This window comes from Dipodomys spectabilis, unplaced genomic scaffold (assembly GCF_019054845.1).
Source record: "Dipodomys spectabilis isolate Male_0828 unplaced genomic scaffold, ASM1905484v1 ptg000098l, whole genome shotgun sequence".
Taxonomy (NCBI): domain Eukaryota; kingdom Metazoa; phylum Chordata; class Mammalia; order Rodentia; family Heteromyidae; genus Dipodomys; species Dipodomys spectabilis.
This window is the reverse complement of record NW_024870775.1, coordinates 12,713,325-12,730,249: the sequence shown is the minus strand read 5'-3', so window position 1 is coordinate 12,730,249 and position 16,925 is coordinate 12,713,325. Positions and strand designations below refer to the sequence as shown.

Genomic DNA, 16,925 nt, shown 5'->3' with positions numbered 1-16,925 from the left:
ACTATTACAGAAAGCACTGTGGTGGTATCTTGACAAATACAAAATTTAATAATGTTATTCAACCACGCAAATAAGCATGATGAATATAGATGTGTACGATTCTGTATGTGTAGAATAGACAGTTTATGAAATCAAACTAAGCATCCACTAACAGATGAACGGGCAAAGAAGATATGGTATTGAATACACTGGGATACTTTCCACTGATGAAAATGAAATTCTGACATTTGCTGCAACATGGCTAACACTGTAGAAATGTACATTAAGTGAAATAAACTGGACTTAGAAAATCAAGGCCTGTTTATTCTCATTTGTAAAATGTTAAGAGTGGATCTCCTAAGTGTGGAGAGAAGAGAGATGGGGAGGCTGACAGACATATGCAGGTAAGAAAAATGAGTTTTATGGTTGATATATCACATAGGAGGGTGATCTGTGGCTAATTACCTATGATGTATTACAAAATAGCTACAAGATTGCTGAATATTCTTGGCAGGAGAAATGGTAACTGTTTAAGGTAATAGGCTGAGTACATTGAATTATATAACACATGTATGCACTGAAATTCAACACTGTACCCATATATCAATTACTGTGACTCAATTAGACAAATTTCAGTTGCAGAGCCGCAACTCTGCTGAATCAGCATTTACCACTGCATTAGAGAAACTAAAGTAGTCATCATTGTGTAGCTGAAATGAAGAAAAACCAGAAGGCAACAAAAGAGAAAGATGTCTCTGCTCCAAGACGTTTCTTCCTTCAGAAGTCACAAAGTACACTTACTTACCTACACACCTAATACCATTTCTTCACTCTGGGTACTTCTTTCTCTTACATGAAAGAAACAACACATTGTAATGATAACTTTCTCCTCTAAATAAATGTTAGATATTACAATTGTTCTTTCTCTGTGCGTCTTTCCCAAAAACGTCTAAACACACTCATGGCTCATGAATCTCCAGGATTCACCTCAACTAATTTGACTCAGTAAATTCATTACATTGTATGATATCTCTCATCAAACTGAAAGGAAGAACAAGAAAAGGGTGACTTACAAGTGTTCTATTGAGAAGGAAATGATAGATTATATTAATTGAAGAAATATGTTCTAATATGGTCAATGTAATATAGATTCAAATTATTTCCTCAACACCATGAAATATCTTTTTTTTTTGGTCAGTTGTGAGGCTTGAAACCATGCAATATCATTAAGACATGTTTTATATGCATGAAGTTCAAATAAATAACACTTTATAAAGTACAATGAAGTCCTGCAGTAGTCACATGCATAGGATTAGCATGAGGAAATACTAAACCAAAACTGTGATTCTGAAAATGAATTCAGAAATATATGGGTTTTCTAGTTTGCTGGTACATTACCAAGTTTTCAAAATTATCCCTTGTTTCATTATTTCCCTGTCTTCTCAATAAATATAAGTAAAACAAACACATAATTAACATTTGTGCAATTCCCTTACTCTTGATGATTATATTTTGCTTATTACAATTAATGTAAATGAATTCAAAGGCTTCTTGACAGGAGAAAAAATAAAGTTAAATTTTACCAACAGTACTTCAAGATTTAATAGGCTCGCTTATAATAGCTTCCACTATACATTAAATATATTTAAAATTGGTATACAGAAGAACCATCCTGAAAATTATTGAAGTTTACTAATAACAGGAAAAGGATTGCCAGTCATTCCACTAATCCCCAATAGCATACTGTTATCTAAATCCTTAAGCAAGGGGAATGGTATGTTTATGACAAGGTAACGTGGCATTCAATACACAACAAAATTACACATTATCATCATTTTTATTTGCTAAAACAATAACTCAAATATAGTATATCAAAATCCACTGCAGACTAAAAAAATACAAACCCTCAAGAAGCAATCATATTCCTCCCTTACTATGATCTATGTCAGAGCTCTGCTTCATGCAGTTCATAAGAAACTGTTCAGAAACCTGGATTTATAACAAAGTTCCTTCTTTTCAGAGATGAGTTATCTGCACCATCCTGATACCTGTGATCAAAATTTATGCCTTTCAACCGTATCAACTAATGAAATTATGACAAGGTTTTGTCAAATTCAACTGTAATAGGATTTCAACTATAATAATTCCCTTACATACATTAAGATTTAAGTTTAACACCAGTAATATCAGCTACTCAGGAGGAAAGGATAAAGAGAGCAATCTGGTTTGAGGCTAGTGTGGGCAACAGTTTGCAAGCACTCCATCTTAACAGACCAATTTTTTAAAAAGGCTTCACATGTGTTAGGTAAATTAAATAGGTAGGTTTAATTAGGTAGCCGATGAAGAGAACACCACGCAGTATTTAGGCAGGAAGAGAACTTTATTCTTTACTCAACTGCTGCCCCCCGCTGTGCATGGTGGAGAAGCACATGATCAAAGGAACAGGCCAATGTTCCACCTGAGTTTAAGTAAGGCAGGGCAGGGAGAAGGGGGTGACCTGGTGAGGGAAGGTGTGGTCACACTGGATGCAGATGTGACCTCAAGGCCTGGGACCTCCCCGGTCCAACAGGAGGTGTGATGGGGGTGGCCCAGAATATGACCTTGGGGGAGGGGGTGACTGCCTCCAGGTGTGCCAGTTACCTAGGTGACACAAGTACTAGGTGGAGACTTAGCCAAGAGGAGGGAGGAGTCTGCCCTGCCTCCCCAAGGCAGAACTTACAACATGGTAACACTCATCTGTCATCCCAGCTATGTAGGAAGTGGAAATAGGCAGACTGAGATCCCATTGGCAACATGGAAATGTGAGACCTTATATGAAAAATGACAAAAGCAAAAGGAACATGGAGCACTGCTAGTAGTGCACCCACCTAGCAGGAGCAAGGCCCAAAGTTTAAACTCCAGTTCCATACACACAGATATGATCAAAGGCTTCGCCGTACTCTACACTTGGAATGTGTTTCCCAGTATGTATGACTATTTTCTTCTTCGGAGGTGCATATATTGGACAAAGTTCCTTTAAGCCACCACATGGATGATGTTTCCATCCAGTGTGAATTTTATGATGCTGAATAGGAATGAGATTTATTGAAAGGGGAAAAGGATTTGCTACATTCTTGGCATTTGAAGGTCTCTCCAATACAAATTCTTTGGTGTTGAACAAGAAAGGTCTAAGCAAATGTGAGAAGTTATGTCACATTCTACGTATCTATAACAGTGTTTCTCCAGTTTGAATTTTCTAGTGTTGAACCAGGATAAACACTTATTAAGGCTTTTGCCACAATCATTGTATTTGTAGGAAATCTTCCTAGTATGGATTATCTGATGTTGATTATGGTATGAAGAACAGTTAAAAGGCTTTGCAAATTATTTGTCCTTATTTCTCACCAGTATGAATCCTGTGAAGTTAAGGATTAAACTTTGAGTAAATGTTCTATTACCTTATTTACCTTTCGGTTTCTCTCCAGTGTGAATTCTCTGGTGCTGATTGAGATATGAAGAGCATTTAAAGGCTTTGCCACATTCTTTGCATTTGTAGGGCTTCTCTCTAGTGTGAATTCGTCGGTGTTGGTTAAGGTGGGAGGAACAATTAAAGGCTTTGCCACATTCTTTGCATTTGTACGGCTTCTCTCCAGTGTGAATTCTCTGATGTTGATTAAGGTGTGAGGAACAGATGAAAGCTTTGCCACATTCATTACATTTGTATGGCTTCTCTCCAGTATGGATTCGTTGATGTTGACTAAGGTGTGAAGAACAGTTAAAGGCTTTGCCACATTCTTTACATCGATAAGGTTTCTCTCCAGTGTGAATTCGCTGGTGTTGATTTCGGTATGAAGAATGGTTGAAGGATTTGCCACATTCCTTGCATTTGTAGGGTTTCTCACCAGTATGAATTTTCTGATGTTGAGTAAGGATTGAACTTTGATTGAATGCTTTGCCACATTCGTTACATATATAGGGCTTCTCTCCAGTGTGAATTCTCTGATGCTTATTAAGGTGAGAAGAACAGCTGAAGGCTTTGCCACATTCTCTACATATATAGGGCTTCTCTCCAGTGTGAATTCTGTGGTGTTGAGTGAGGTATGAAGAACAGTTAAAGGCCTTGCCACATTCTTTGCATTTGTAGGGTTTCTCAACACTATGAATCCTCTGATGTTGACTAAGGAAGGCCTTTTTACTAAATGTTTTGCCACACTCTTTACAATTATAGGGTTTTTCTCCAGTAGGACTATTCTGATGTTGATTAAAGTAGGAAGAACAGTTAAAAACTTTGCCACATACTTTGCATTTGCAGGGCTTCTCACCAGTATGAATTCTCTGATGTTGACAGAGGTATGAATAGTTACAAGTGTTACCACATTCTTTACACCTGCCAGGTTTCTCTCCAGTATGAATTCTCTGGTGTTGAATAAGGGCTGAGCAGCTGTTAAAGTCTTTGCCACATTCTTTGCATTTGTGGGGTCTATCTCCTGGAGGAGCCCTCTGAAGTTGATAAAAGGTTGAGTTGTCAATAAAAGCTTGTCCACATACATTACATGTATAAGGTTTGTCTTGACTGTGGATGCTTTGATAGATAGTAAGTTTTGAACACTGATGAAAGCCTTTCCCGCATTTGATGCATTTGTAAAAGTTCTTTGGAAAAAGAGTATAATGATGTTTACTAGGATTTAAGGCATGTTTAAAATTTTTGTGAATTTCATTACAATGATTAGTTATTTTCTGAGAGGACAGATGTTCTTGGTCTCTGACAGCAATGGAAGTTTTCTTGTTGTGGGCAGCTATCACACACTGGTTATGTCTATTGTGACAGACTTTCTGACTAGTACATTCAACCACACTGTCCAAAGCTTTCCTTAAATTTAAATTGCTAAGTCCGTGCTTTCCATGTCTTCCTTTTATTACTTTCTGGAATGAATGCTTTTTGCTTGGCTCTGTGCACTGAGAAGACACAGCTGAAAGAAACCAAAGTAAGAAATGGTCTCACTACACTCAAGTAAATACAACTTATAAATTTAGTATTTAAAAGGCTATGACATTTACGAGATAGAGAAGTAGCTAGCACAGTAAATAGAAGTCCCATATTTCCACATGGATATGTGCATTTAATGAAAGTGTGGTGACCACATTGCCTTTGTGAGAACTTTCAAAGCTAGTTATGACTTCACAGTAGCCCAGGTGAGCACAAAAGGAGAGCATAGACTAAAGTAGAGTTTAGTGAACCACACAGCTCCTCTTTCCAGCACTGTGCAGTTAGAGAAAAAATATGACAACAAAAGAAAAACCCTGTCAACTCCATTCCTCTCCCTCAGAAGACAAAAGATTAGAACAAATCAAGTATTTTTCACATTCTTGGGAACTATCTGAAGACTGGTTTTTGCATCCTCTGAAACAGTGTGGAAGGTAACAATTATAGTTACACCTAGGATGAGAGCTCAGGTCAGAGGAGACAGAAGTGTGTAATTACTACAGAACCAAGAAGATGGCAGAACCACCAAGTGTCTCCTACAAGGAGTTCATCCTTGTAGGATGTCTGGTAAGCATTAATAATTTCTAGACTTTTGGTTTTAAGGAAGAAAATTGAGGGGAAGATGCACATTGGTGGTATGGACGAGGTAATTTTTATTACATTTCCTTTTCTGTCCTTTTTGAGGATATGTGCACTCTTATTTCTAAATGAGCTGGCCTGATGTATTGTGGCCTACATCCTAAAGTCCAGTGTCTCATCTCCAATTTCCACCCGGCAGCAGCTGCAGACTACATGTTTGTCTATATTGAAAATTCTTCTCTACAGATATGGTAACATAACAATTTGAATACACTTAACTCTACTGAATAGTACACTAAAGATATTTTAAAAAGTAATTTTATGTTTCGTGGTTTTCATCACAATTAAAATGAAATGACAAAACTCAAGATAACTCAATTATACATATATATATACACACACACACGTGTGTGTGTGTGTGTGTGTGTGTGTGTGTGTGTGTGTATGTTTTGTTTTCTTTTTTTTTTTTTTCTGTCAGTCATGGAGCCTGAACTCTGAGCCTGGGCACTATCCCTCAGCTCTTCGGCTCAAGGCCAGTGTTCTACCACTCTACCACTTGAGTCACAGCACCACTTCCAGCTTTTTCTGTTTATGTGGTGCAAAGGAATCAAACCAGGGCCTCATGCATGCAAGGCAAGCACTCTACCACTAAGCCACCTTTCCAGCCCAATTATAAATATTTTAAGTTACATTTAAATCACGAAAGAATTTCAATGAAGCAACACATATATCAATAAATAGGAGAAATGAGGATAATTTCATTTAGAATGAATATTCTCTAAATATTCAGTCATTCATAAAACAACCACCCAGAGCCAACCAAGAGAGAAAGTACGGTCATTACTGGGCACAAACAGTTTACACTTCTAATCCATTACTCAGGAGGCTGAGATCTGAGATTGTAGTTCAGAGCTAGCCCAGGCAGAAAAGTCTGTAAGACACTTTTCTCCAATTAATCAGCAAAAATGGCAGACTGGAGGCAAGGACCAAGTGGTAGAGAACCAGCAGTGAAAGAGCCAAATGAGAGCAAGAAAGACACTAAGTCCCAGGGCTAGAAAGAAAAGAGAAAAAGATGAATAAAGAAAATATGGTCCAAAAAATTAGGGGAAATATTTATACAAGAAAACAATATGTTTAACTGTATTAGAAACAGGCATATGGCTCATAACTACTTTAGTTACACTATACACTGTCCTAAAGTGTACAATATTAAATACCATTAAACTATAACACATAGGTAAAACTAAAACTATTGTCAACTGATAATTGAAGGAATCTACATTAAAAAGTGTGGAATTGCCAAACAATGACTACACACTTATGTGCTGTAAGAACTTTGTAGTTAAAAATTATGTTTAGCTGTAACTATAAACACATGAAAAGCATGCATTTGAAACTACTGCCATTCAGTGTTGGCAGGAAACAATGACAATAATCTGTAAGTATTGATAAAGAATTCTGATGAAACCATTTTGAGATACTGCCTGGATTAACTAGGGAAAGGTCTCTATCACATTTTGATAGTGATTCCAGAGAGGTCATTAAGTGTGTATGCAGGTGTTTTGAAGTCCACTAAGCATTGAGCAATCTTCACATTCTGCAGCTCCTCACAGGCTGATCCTGCTGCTGTGCTGGGAGACGGCTGTAGGGTGTCAGGAAGCTACAGGACTTAAAGCACTAACAGTACAGGGCAGGAGATGTCTTCTTTTCAAAGCATGAGACATAAGAGCAGCTTCTATCCAAGCTGAGCTCCTCCATTGACACTGTAAAGTCTGGCTTCCTCAGTGATCTTAAACCCTCTCACCCGTGTCCTCTGATTCATTTCCTCCTACCCACCTGGATATACTGCTCCTGCCTCTTGTCTCTTCAGATTCCAAGGCTCTTCCCACTCCTCCAGAAATGTGATAAGGTATGGCTGCGAGATAGCAAGACCTGCTTGTTGCAAAAGAGATGATGCTTGCCTGGCATTCTCCCAGTGGCATTCTGCCCCTTCGGCATCAGTTCTGTACTTTAGTGAGAGAAGCACTGCACAGGCTGGCAAATGAATTCACAAGCAGTCCCTGACAAGCGTGCAACCTGCAACTGCTGCCGGGTGGAAGCTGAAGATGAGACACTGGACTTTAGGATGTAGGCCACAATACAGCAGGCCAGCTCATTTAGAAGTAAGGGTGCACACATCCTCCAAAAGGACAGAAAAGCAAATGCAATAAAAATTACCTTGTCCATACCACCAATGTGCATCCTCCCCTCAATTTTCTTCCTTAAAACCAAAAATCTAGAAGTCACTGATGCCCACCAGACATCCTACAAAGGAGGAAGGTTGACAGGAATTAAGGACTTTGTAGAGAAGTTACACACTCACCCAGGGAGACCAGGTTTCTGTAGTTCTCCAACATCACATCCCTATACAAAGTACACTGAGCAGGACTCAGGTATTCCCTCTCCTCTGGAGAGAAGTTAATGGACACATCCTTGAATGACAACAGTTTCTGAAATAAAAATAAAAATGAATCAGTTTATTGTGGTCCAGGGGATTAGGCTCATGGCCTCTACCACCTGAGCTATGCCTGCACTTTTACTAGGTCTGAAACAGTTTCACTTTTGCCAATGCCAATGATGGACCATTGATTTCTCCTACCTCTTCCTCCAGAGTAGTTAGGATTACAGTCATGTACCACCACACCAAGCAGAATTCTTCATTTGACTCAAAATGAAGTAAGAACTTGTTCTGACATTGATAAGTGACCTTAACTATTCAGTAAAATACTTATTGACACTAAACCTTCTCTCACGCTTTTTTTGACCAGCAGCAGCATAGGGCAGGGGTTTGAATTTAGGGCCTGGGTGGTATCCCTGAGCTTTTTTGCTCAAGACAGTGCTCTACCACTTTGAGCCCACAGCTCCATTTCGAGTTTTTAGGTGATTAATTGGAGATAAGCCTGCCCGAGCTGGCTTCAAACCACAATCCTCAGATCTCAACCTCTTAAGCAGATAGAATTACAGGCATGAGCCACCAGTGTCCAGCTCTCTCATGCTTTTGATGAAAGAGCACGACCTAAGATCCACTCACCAGTACCAGACACAGACTTACATGAAATAGGAAAAGTAAAAAGTGGCACCAACACAGGAATGCTCACTGTGCTGACAAGTCAACACAGCACTACATAAGTGCCAAATACAGTCAACCATAAACTCTCATGCCAATCTACTCCCCAGATGTTTTATGTAAAGCTCAAGTTGTCTATATAGTCCAATGTTTGTTATTTCATATCGTGGATATAATCATTTTTAACATTCTGGAAATGCTTCTGTAGCTACTCTTCTCTAACATTTTGTTTGATTCTAGGAAATCAATGTACTCTTCTTCTGTAAATGCGTATTTTATAAAGTCTTATTAACATAAAGCTAATGGAGCATGTAGGCAGGAAATACCATAATGTGTTCTAAGCAGCTTCCTGACAAGACACTTTGCACTAAAGTTGTGATGATCTGTCTTGTTTGTTACACTGACTGCATATTCTAGTTAGAGCTATAAACAATTTCCAAACAATTCTCTTTGGTAATAAGAACAAAATCCCTGATAACCACACTTGGCTTCGGTTTCTCTCTTTTCTCTAAGCCCCTCCTCAGAATGAGACTACAGCCATCACTTATGACTATCCCCAAGAGCAGGCTGGCTTTCCCGTGCTCTGGGATCTGGATTTTCTTTCGTTTTGTTGGTTTTTTTTAGGTCTGAGACCAAGAATCAATATTGGTACCTGATGCTTTTACTCACTGGCTGGTGCTCTACCAACTGAGCCACACCTCCGACCTCTGGGATCCAGATTTTCTACCTTCCTTCACTCTTCCCTGTGCCCACCTCCTCTCTACTTTTCTTTGCTCCTCCATACAAAAGCCAGTTTATTTTTTGCCTAACCTTTGACATGTTTGTAGATCTTGTATATGGTGCTTTTTACCTACTGAAATACCTCCTTTGAAGATGTTCATGTCTCTTTGCATTGCTGTCTAACTCAAAATCATCCAAGACAACACCCAACATTAATGCAGGGAAAAAGAAATCAGTTCCTAGAACATGCTGCTGCTGCTTGTCAAGTCCTTTGAAATCAACATGTCATCAAATCCAGCACCCTTTTGAACCAGATGTATTTAATACTACATATTAATCCATAACTGAACTTATTGTTTTAGGGATGAGCCCACATTGGGCTGGGCCTACTGCTAATTCTCTCTGCAGGACCTTGGAAGGGTCCTGCCTCTGACTGGGCAACTCTGCTTCTGGGGGAGACCTGGATATTCACTGGAGCACTTTGGTTCTCTTCCCCATGGAATCATCCTCCAGCAAGGAGCAGGGGCTGATTCTTATGGAGAAGACAGACTTAGACTAGTCAGATGCATTCAAGGCCCACAACTGGCACACTGGCATAGTCACACTTTCAATTGGACACACTAAACAAGGTCAGCCAGATCCAAGCCAGCCTCTGGTTTTTCCATGAAGGTGGCTGTTAGCCCATTTATAAGAGTAGACATACAGGGAAGGCCTAGGAACTAATTTGCAATCAGTATTACCCTGTCTTTTCTTACAGATAAGTTGTCTCTGATTATTCTAAACCAAGGAGATTATCTAGAGGCCCTTAACCACTGGAAGGCCAGCCTCACACACCAAAGCTCAGAAACCACAGTTTCTGTAGAGCTTCCAGACACTTAAGAATGGCATTTGTGCCACAGAAATTGGGTTCTCTTTAGGTTTGCCTTCCACTGCTACTCTTCACTGCACGGCTATTCTAACAAGAATGTTCCTCAAGTGCCTTCAAAACCTAGGCATAATATGGGGAAATAACAGGGCTCAGGAATTGTGACACATGACACATTTGTGAACATGTACAATGCAAAGTTTAAATCCTTTTTGGTACTTATATGCTATTCATGATCGTTAGCCTAGATTAAATCAAACTACTATGCCTAAAACAACCCCTTGCTTGGAAAGCAAGTGACCAGGGTAGATGAGCTGAGATGTCTTTCTTGCTGCAACTTATCCAAATGGTTCCCTAAAAGCCCCACTTGGAACAAACCAAGGAATCAGAGCCCTGAGGACCTAGGCTCTCATGGATATTAAGAGCTCTCTGGAATTAGAGCAGGACTAAAATTGCTGCTTTAACCCATTAAGCTATTAACTCACCGTTAACAGTTTCTGAAAGGAATGTAAAGTATTTGCTCCTAACTGTGGCCTGTCAGATTTATCCACTGTGTTATCCAGATATCCCTTCCCATCACAAAAAGCTGTACTTTGGGCCCACAATTTGGGAGGTTCCCATGCAACTGGATCTCTTACTCTGTAGTAAGGGAGCACATCATGGTAGGAAGGGATACTCCAAAAAAGATGTCTGCCTCATAGCAAGGAGGTCAAGAGACCAGGGATGAACAAACCCCTTCCAGAACATGCTTCCAGGTGACGGAACATCTCACTAGGTCTCAGCAGCATCGCTCTGGTGACATGGACCACTGGGAACCGTCCATCCAATCACAACAAATGTATTACCTAATAACTAACCCACTCCAAAAACTCACCTGCTGTACTCATTTCACTTCTTAATCAACTCAGTTCAACTACTGAGGGCACACTAAGCACAGGGAACACTGTACAGGGGAAGGATTAGGAGAGGAGGGTTGCACTACTGGAAATAGAAACCAGATATGACTTACAAATGAAGGCTAAAATGGAAAGACCTAAGGGGCGACCCAAGGGCTAGGATATGAAGCAATCCCTCTGAATACTAAAATCTCTCTGATGAGGAAACGTATCTCACTTTAAAACAAAACCAAAATGTAGCTGTGATTGTGAGATGCTGAATTAGAATTTTTGCATAAATAGGTATTTTAAACTTTAAGGCATCACAAATTATTACAAAGTGTAACCAAGAAATAAAACCAAACCTTCCTTAGGACCACCCAAACCATTCTTGCACCCTCATCCCCAAAGGTAATTAAGAGCCTAAGAACTCTATCAACCAACTTGTCCTTTCATACAAGTGCTGCACTACTTGAAATTTTAAACAAATAAAATGAATAGTATAACACATCTGTAACTCAGATTCATCATTAAATAATCATGTAGGATATTTGAGGGGGGAAGGGGATAAAGTTTTGCTGTTACTGAATCCTGGCATTGAACTCCCAATCATCCTAAGTACTGGAATTACAGACATGAGCTACCATGCTTGACGTACTTTTATTTCATCTCTGCTTCTACTGTAGAACTCCCCATCTCATTTATTCATTTATACAATTACTTAGTTACTGAAGATGAACTTTATATTGTATGTTATATGTTAAATAAAACATAATGAATGATAAATATATGCATATAAAATAGTAACTGTACAGTACTGACAAATAAGCCCATAAAAACATTCACTGCAATTTTGAATACTTTTATCATTCCAATAAAATTATGTTGTGTTTCTCCCTAAGCAACTCTCCTCCAGATGCAACTTCCTATTGACATTTTTTTTCTTTTGTGCCAGTACTAGAGCCTGAATGTTACCCCTTAGGTTTTTTCACTCAAGGCTGATACTCTACCACTGGAGCCACAACACCACCTCCTATTTTTTGCTGGTTAATTGGGGGTAAGAGTCTCACATATATTTTTGCCCAGGCTGGCTTAAAACCACTATCCTGAGTTCTCAGCCTTTTAAGCAGCGAGGATTACAGGCATCAATCACCAGCACTTGGCTTAACCAACTCTTAAGAGTTTTTTGTTTGTTTTGTTTTTTTAACTCTTAAGAGTTTTAGAACATGGTATTAGATATGACATAGAAATCCATTTTTCTACAATTGTTAGTGACTACTTGAAAGAAAAAAAAAATCAAAGCTGAGTGCCACCTGTAATCCTAGCTACTCAGGAGGCCGAGATGTAAAAATTGAGGTTTGAAACCAGCTTGGGCAGGAAAGCCCAGAAAATGCTTGACGTGATGCTGTGGCTCAAGTGGTAGAGTACTAGCCTTGAGCAAAAAGAAGCTCAGGGATAGAGCCAGGCCCTGAGGTCGAGCTCCAGGACTGGCAAAAAAAAAAAAGGAATTACATATAAGAGTTTAAAAAATACACGTAGTCATTATTGAGCTAGAATACAATTTTACCTTAGTACACATAGCAGAATCATTGACAAATGTGTGTATGCACAAAAGGTATACATTATTGAAATCAATGCTCTCAGTTTTTGTTATTTCTGTCTGTTCCTCTTAACTTCTTAAGATTTATTCCAATAACTGGTGAATGTTTCCTCCCACTGACTCCTAAGGCCGGTATAACACACCTGCTGGCAAGGAGCAAGGCTCAGCTGGGATAAAACCTCACTACCTAAAGCTGTCCAAGGTGTAAAAGGGAAGTATTTGCTTTTGAGCAACAACAGGTTCTCCCATAACCACTTCACTTTTATAAAAACAAAGACACAAAGGCTTTAGGAATGATGTCACATGACATTAGACCTGAGAAAAGAGTCCAGGAAAAAAAAGCTCCTTTTGGCGGTTTGGGTCAGGGTTACATGAAAGAAATGAATGGAGAAGTTGCTTTTCATTTTGGCATTGTGGAGGCTGAGGTGTCCTGGGGTACCTAAAAGGAACCTCTCATCCAAAGGGTGAGGAGTAAAGCTTAACTGCAGGGTAGGCCAAATGTAGAATAAGATGCAAAATTTAGTAGAGAGAAAAGAATAGCAAAGTTCACGAAAATATGAAGAACCCCTCAGCAAGGTAATGTTAGAAACATCAAGAATAATTTTGCAAATATAGCAGAAAATTGAAAACCTAGAAAACAGTCCTTAGATTTTTTTTACTACAGTTTAACTTTCTGATTCAAAAAAAAAAAAAAAAAAGTCTATCATTTTCAAAAAACTGAACCAACGCCAATCACTGGATCACACCTATACTGCCAGCTACTCAGGAGGCTGAGATCTGGAAATCATAGTTCAAAGGCAGAAAAGTACATGAGACTCCATCTCCAAAATAACCAGGAAAAGATAGGCCAGGGGCATGGCCCTGGTGATAGAGGAATAGTTGTGAGCAAGCTAAAGCAAGCATGATTCAAATCTCAGTACACACACACACACACACATACACACACACACACAATCTGATCCAAGGTAACCATAAAAATAGGTTAAAAGTACAAATGAACAATAGAAATAGAACTTTAACAGTCTATGTTACAAGCTACATATTGAAACAAGGTAAAAGAAACATGGAGTTAAGGATCCATAGCAGATGCTACCCAGGTTTCACCCATGCATCAGTGGAGACTTCCAAAAGCTGTGTGAGATCGCACTATTTTAGCAACTCCAGGAAATCTTTTTAACTGACTGTGTTACAGCACTAGGTGTGTGACACCTCTGCAGTATGCTATGCTTATTTCCTAGATGGCAGAGAAGCACTCTCCACTGCATCACTTACCTTCCCAGAGAAGACTGTTTTAGATTTTGCATCTGTGTGAATTTGGCAGGGTCAGCTCAAGTTATATATAACAAAAAAGATCAGAACAAAAGACAGTCAACTTAGATGCTTACAAGGTACCATAACAATGTCAATGTATAGTCCCCTGATATCCAACTCCTTTTGGTTTTGGTTTTTGTCAATCACAGAGCTTGAACTCAGGGCCTGGGTACTGCCTCTGAGCTCTTCTGCTCAAGGCTCGAACTCTACCACTTTAAGCCACAGCAACTCTTCTAGTTTTCTAGTGGTTATCTGAAGAGTCTCACCGACTTTCCTGCATAGGCTGGCTTCAAACCATAATCCTCAGATCTCAAGTCTCCTGAGTCACTAGGATTACAAGTGTGAGCCACAGGCACCCAGCTGATATCGAACTTTTTTTTTCTGTTTTTTGTACCTTCTCATTTTGATTAATGAAAGCTTGTAAAACAGAATAAAAACAAGCTGAAGAAAAGTAAGCAAACTTACCACTGATGTTTTCATTTTCGTTGTGCATAGAGACCTATGTGGAGAGCTGTGGAGTCACATATGGATGGATGATAAGGAGAATGAAGGCATGATGGGAAGGGAAGCCTCACAGCCAGATTCCACTGTACAAAGATCTCTACATGGAAGCTACAGGGAAACAAAAACAAAAACATACAAAACTTGTCTCTCACCTGAGAAAAACTACAGGATAGACCATGGTAAAAGGAGCATACACAATTCTATTAATTGGAAGAGATTAAACACAAAATTTACACTTTAGTTAAGCATGTATTTGCTACTAAGTAACAATGTTATGGTAAAGAAATCATTTAAAATTTTAAGGTTAGATGGTGGTTCACTCTAGACAGTAGGATCAATAATTGCCTATACTATTCAAAGCAAGGATCTTCCTCTTACTGGAATCTTCTGCTTCTGTTCAGAGATGCTATTGAGAGGTTTCAAGCCAGAAGGGTATTCAGGAGGGCTTTTTGTTCCAAGCAAGCTTCTTCCAAACACTGTAGCACTTATTTTATCCAAAAAAAAATTAAAAAAAAAAAAAAAAGAAGAGGGGAGGGGACTATCAAAGAACTCACTGTCCCTGGTGTTAGCATTTTCCCTATCTCTGGTCCCCAGCTTCACCCAGCCCTGAGCTCTCCCTGCCCTAGAGTTCCCACCATATAGTTCCTTCCCTCTCTGTGCCCAGATCTAGCATGTGCCTTGCCCCTAGTCCTAGAGCTCTGGGACTGGATAAGGACAGAACCCATATGATCCCTCTCCCTGGGGCGATATGGTCCCTCTAATAAATCTTATCATAATCTTTCTCCTGTGCCTGCTTGCCTCCGTGTGGTACCCTGGGATGGTTGTGATGGATCCTAACACCTGGAAACTAAGTAATTTATAAACTTCTGTATTACACAAACTATTTTATAAACTTCTCAAACCAATAGTGCTCAGCAGGCTATCAAGTAGAGAGGTCCAGACTACCCAATTGCTTCAGAGACATTAAAAAAAAAAAAAAAACCTACAGGTACAACTACTAAGTAAGAAGACAGTCTAAGCAGGACGCCAGTGTCTCATGCCTGTAATTTCATCTACTCAGGAAGCTAAGATCTTGGGATTCCTGGTTTGAAGCCAGCCGGGGCAGGAATGTAAGATTCTTATCTCCAATTAACCAGCAAAAAAAAAAAAAAAAGGTGGAACTGGAGCTGAGGCCCACGAAGGAGAGCATTAGCCTTAGGCAGGGAAAAAAATAAAATAAAAGGTTGAGTGGCAGTTCCCAGGCCCGGAGTGCAAGCCCCAGGGCTCATGCACACGGACGCACACACGCATGCACAAAACCTCCAGTCTAGGCTAGTAACCAGATCCTTCTTTGGCAGAGCTAGAACTCACCCCACAGACCTCCCAGGCTCCCGTGGTCAGCAGGCCCACCCTTGCCCTCGGGCCATTTTGGACTCGTCCATCCCATCTACCCAACCAGCTTTGGCACACACAGGCCTTCCGGAAGCACGCCATATTCTAATAAGAAAATCAACGAAAGCCAGGCCCTCCGCCCCTCTTGGCCTGGCCCTGGCCCTGTGGGGCCTGGCACCACCGCGGCCCACCGCGGCCCGCCCAGCCCGGTGCCACCCAAGCCCATGAACCCACCCACATCTCTGCTCCCGTCCAGTCTGGGGACACCCTTCCCAGAGACGCGCCCCACCCCTGCAGGGCTCGCTCTTTTCCCCGCCCAGCACCAACCTTCCGGCACAAAGAACCTCGCTCTCTCAGCAGGCACCACAGCTTCCAAACAACACCGCTTCCAGGCAACACAACTACCACACGGGTTTCCTGGCAAAGATGGCGAGGGCGGGCGGGGAGACGCAAGCGCAGAAGGAGCCTGAAAGAGGCGAGGGGAAGACTACATTTCCCATAAGTCTGTGCGCTAACTTCCGGAAGCCAGGCAGGGTGCATTTTCTGGGTTGTCAGCAAAACTGACTGTAGCTTCTATAAACTCTCGATCCCAGTTCATCCCTACCAGCCTGGCCGCCACAGGTGATTCGACGTCTGTTTTTATTCCTGGATTGCCAAAAATGAAAGAAGTAAAATGTGGAGATAGGTAGATGTTAGTTGAGCCTTTGGCGATAATTGTTAGCTTTATTTCTTCGTTCTGATCATTATTCTGTAGTTTAAAAACTCCTGTCTACTTACTAGAAATGCTAAATAAAGCCTAGGAAATCCCCCCACACTTCCTGTTTTCTGATGGTTAATTAGAGATAAGAGTCTCACAGGGGCTGGGAAGGTGGCTCAGTGGTAGAGCGCTTGTCTTGCATGCATGAAGCCCTGGGTTCAATTCCTCAGCACCACATAAGCAGAAAAAGCCGGAAGTGGTGCTGTGGCTCAAGTGGTCCAGCGCTATAGCCTTGAGCTGAAGAGCTGAGGGACAGCGCCCAGGCCCAGAGTTCAGGCCCATGACTGACAAAAAA

At 40.4% G+C, this 16,925-nt stretch overlaps 1 protein-coding gene across 2 annotated transcripts; it reads right to left on the bottom strand.

Moving 5' to 3' along the window:
- Positions 1 to 1,803: 1,803 nt before the first annotated feature.
- LOC122113760 (zinc finger protein 883-like) lies at positions 1,804 to 16,286 on the bottom strand. 2 transcript variants are annotated; one of them, XM_042686842.1, is made up of 5 exons: positions 16,201 to 16,286; positions 14,464 to 14,610; positions 7,884 to 8,010; positions 7,358 to 7,436; positions 4,761 to 4,928 (listed from the first exon to the last, which is right to left on the bottom strand). In XM_042686842.1, the coding sequence occupies exons 2-5, from the start codon at positions 14,476 to 14,478 to the stop codon at positions 4,844 to 4,846; spliced, it is 306 nt and encodes a 101-aa protein (XP_042542776.1). In that variant the 5' UTR covers positions 14,479 to 14,610; positions 16,201 to 16,286; the 3' UTR covers positions 4,761 to 4,843. The 2 variants fall into 2 exon arrangements, with proteins under 2 accessions (XP_042542775.1, XP_042542776.1); XM_042686841.1 differs by lacking the exon at positions 7,358 to 7,436 and having other exon boundaries at positions 1,804 to 4,928.
- Between the last annotated feature and the right edge of the window lie 639 nt (positions 16,287 to 16,925).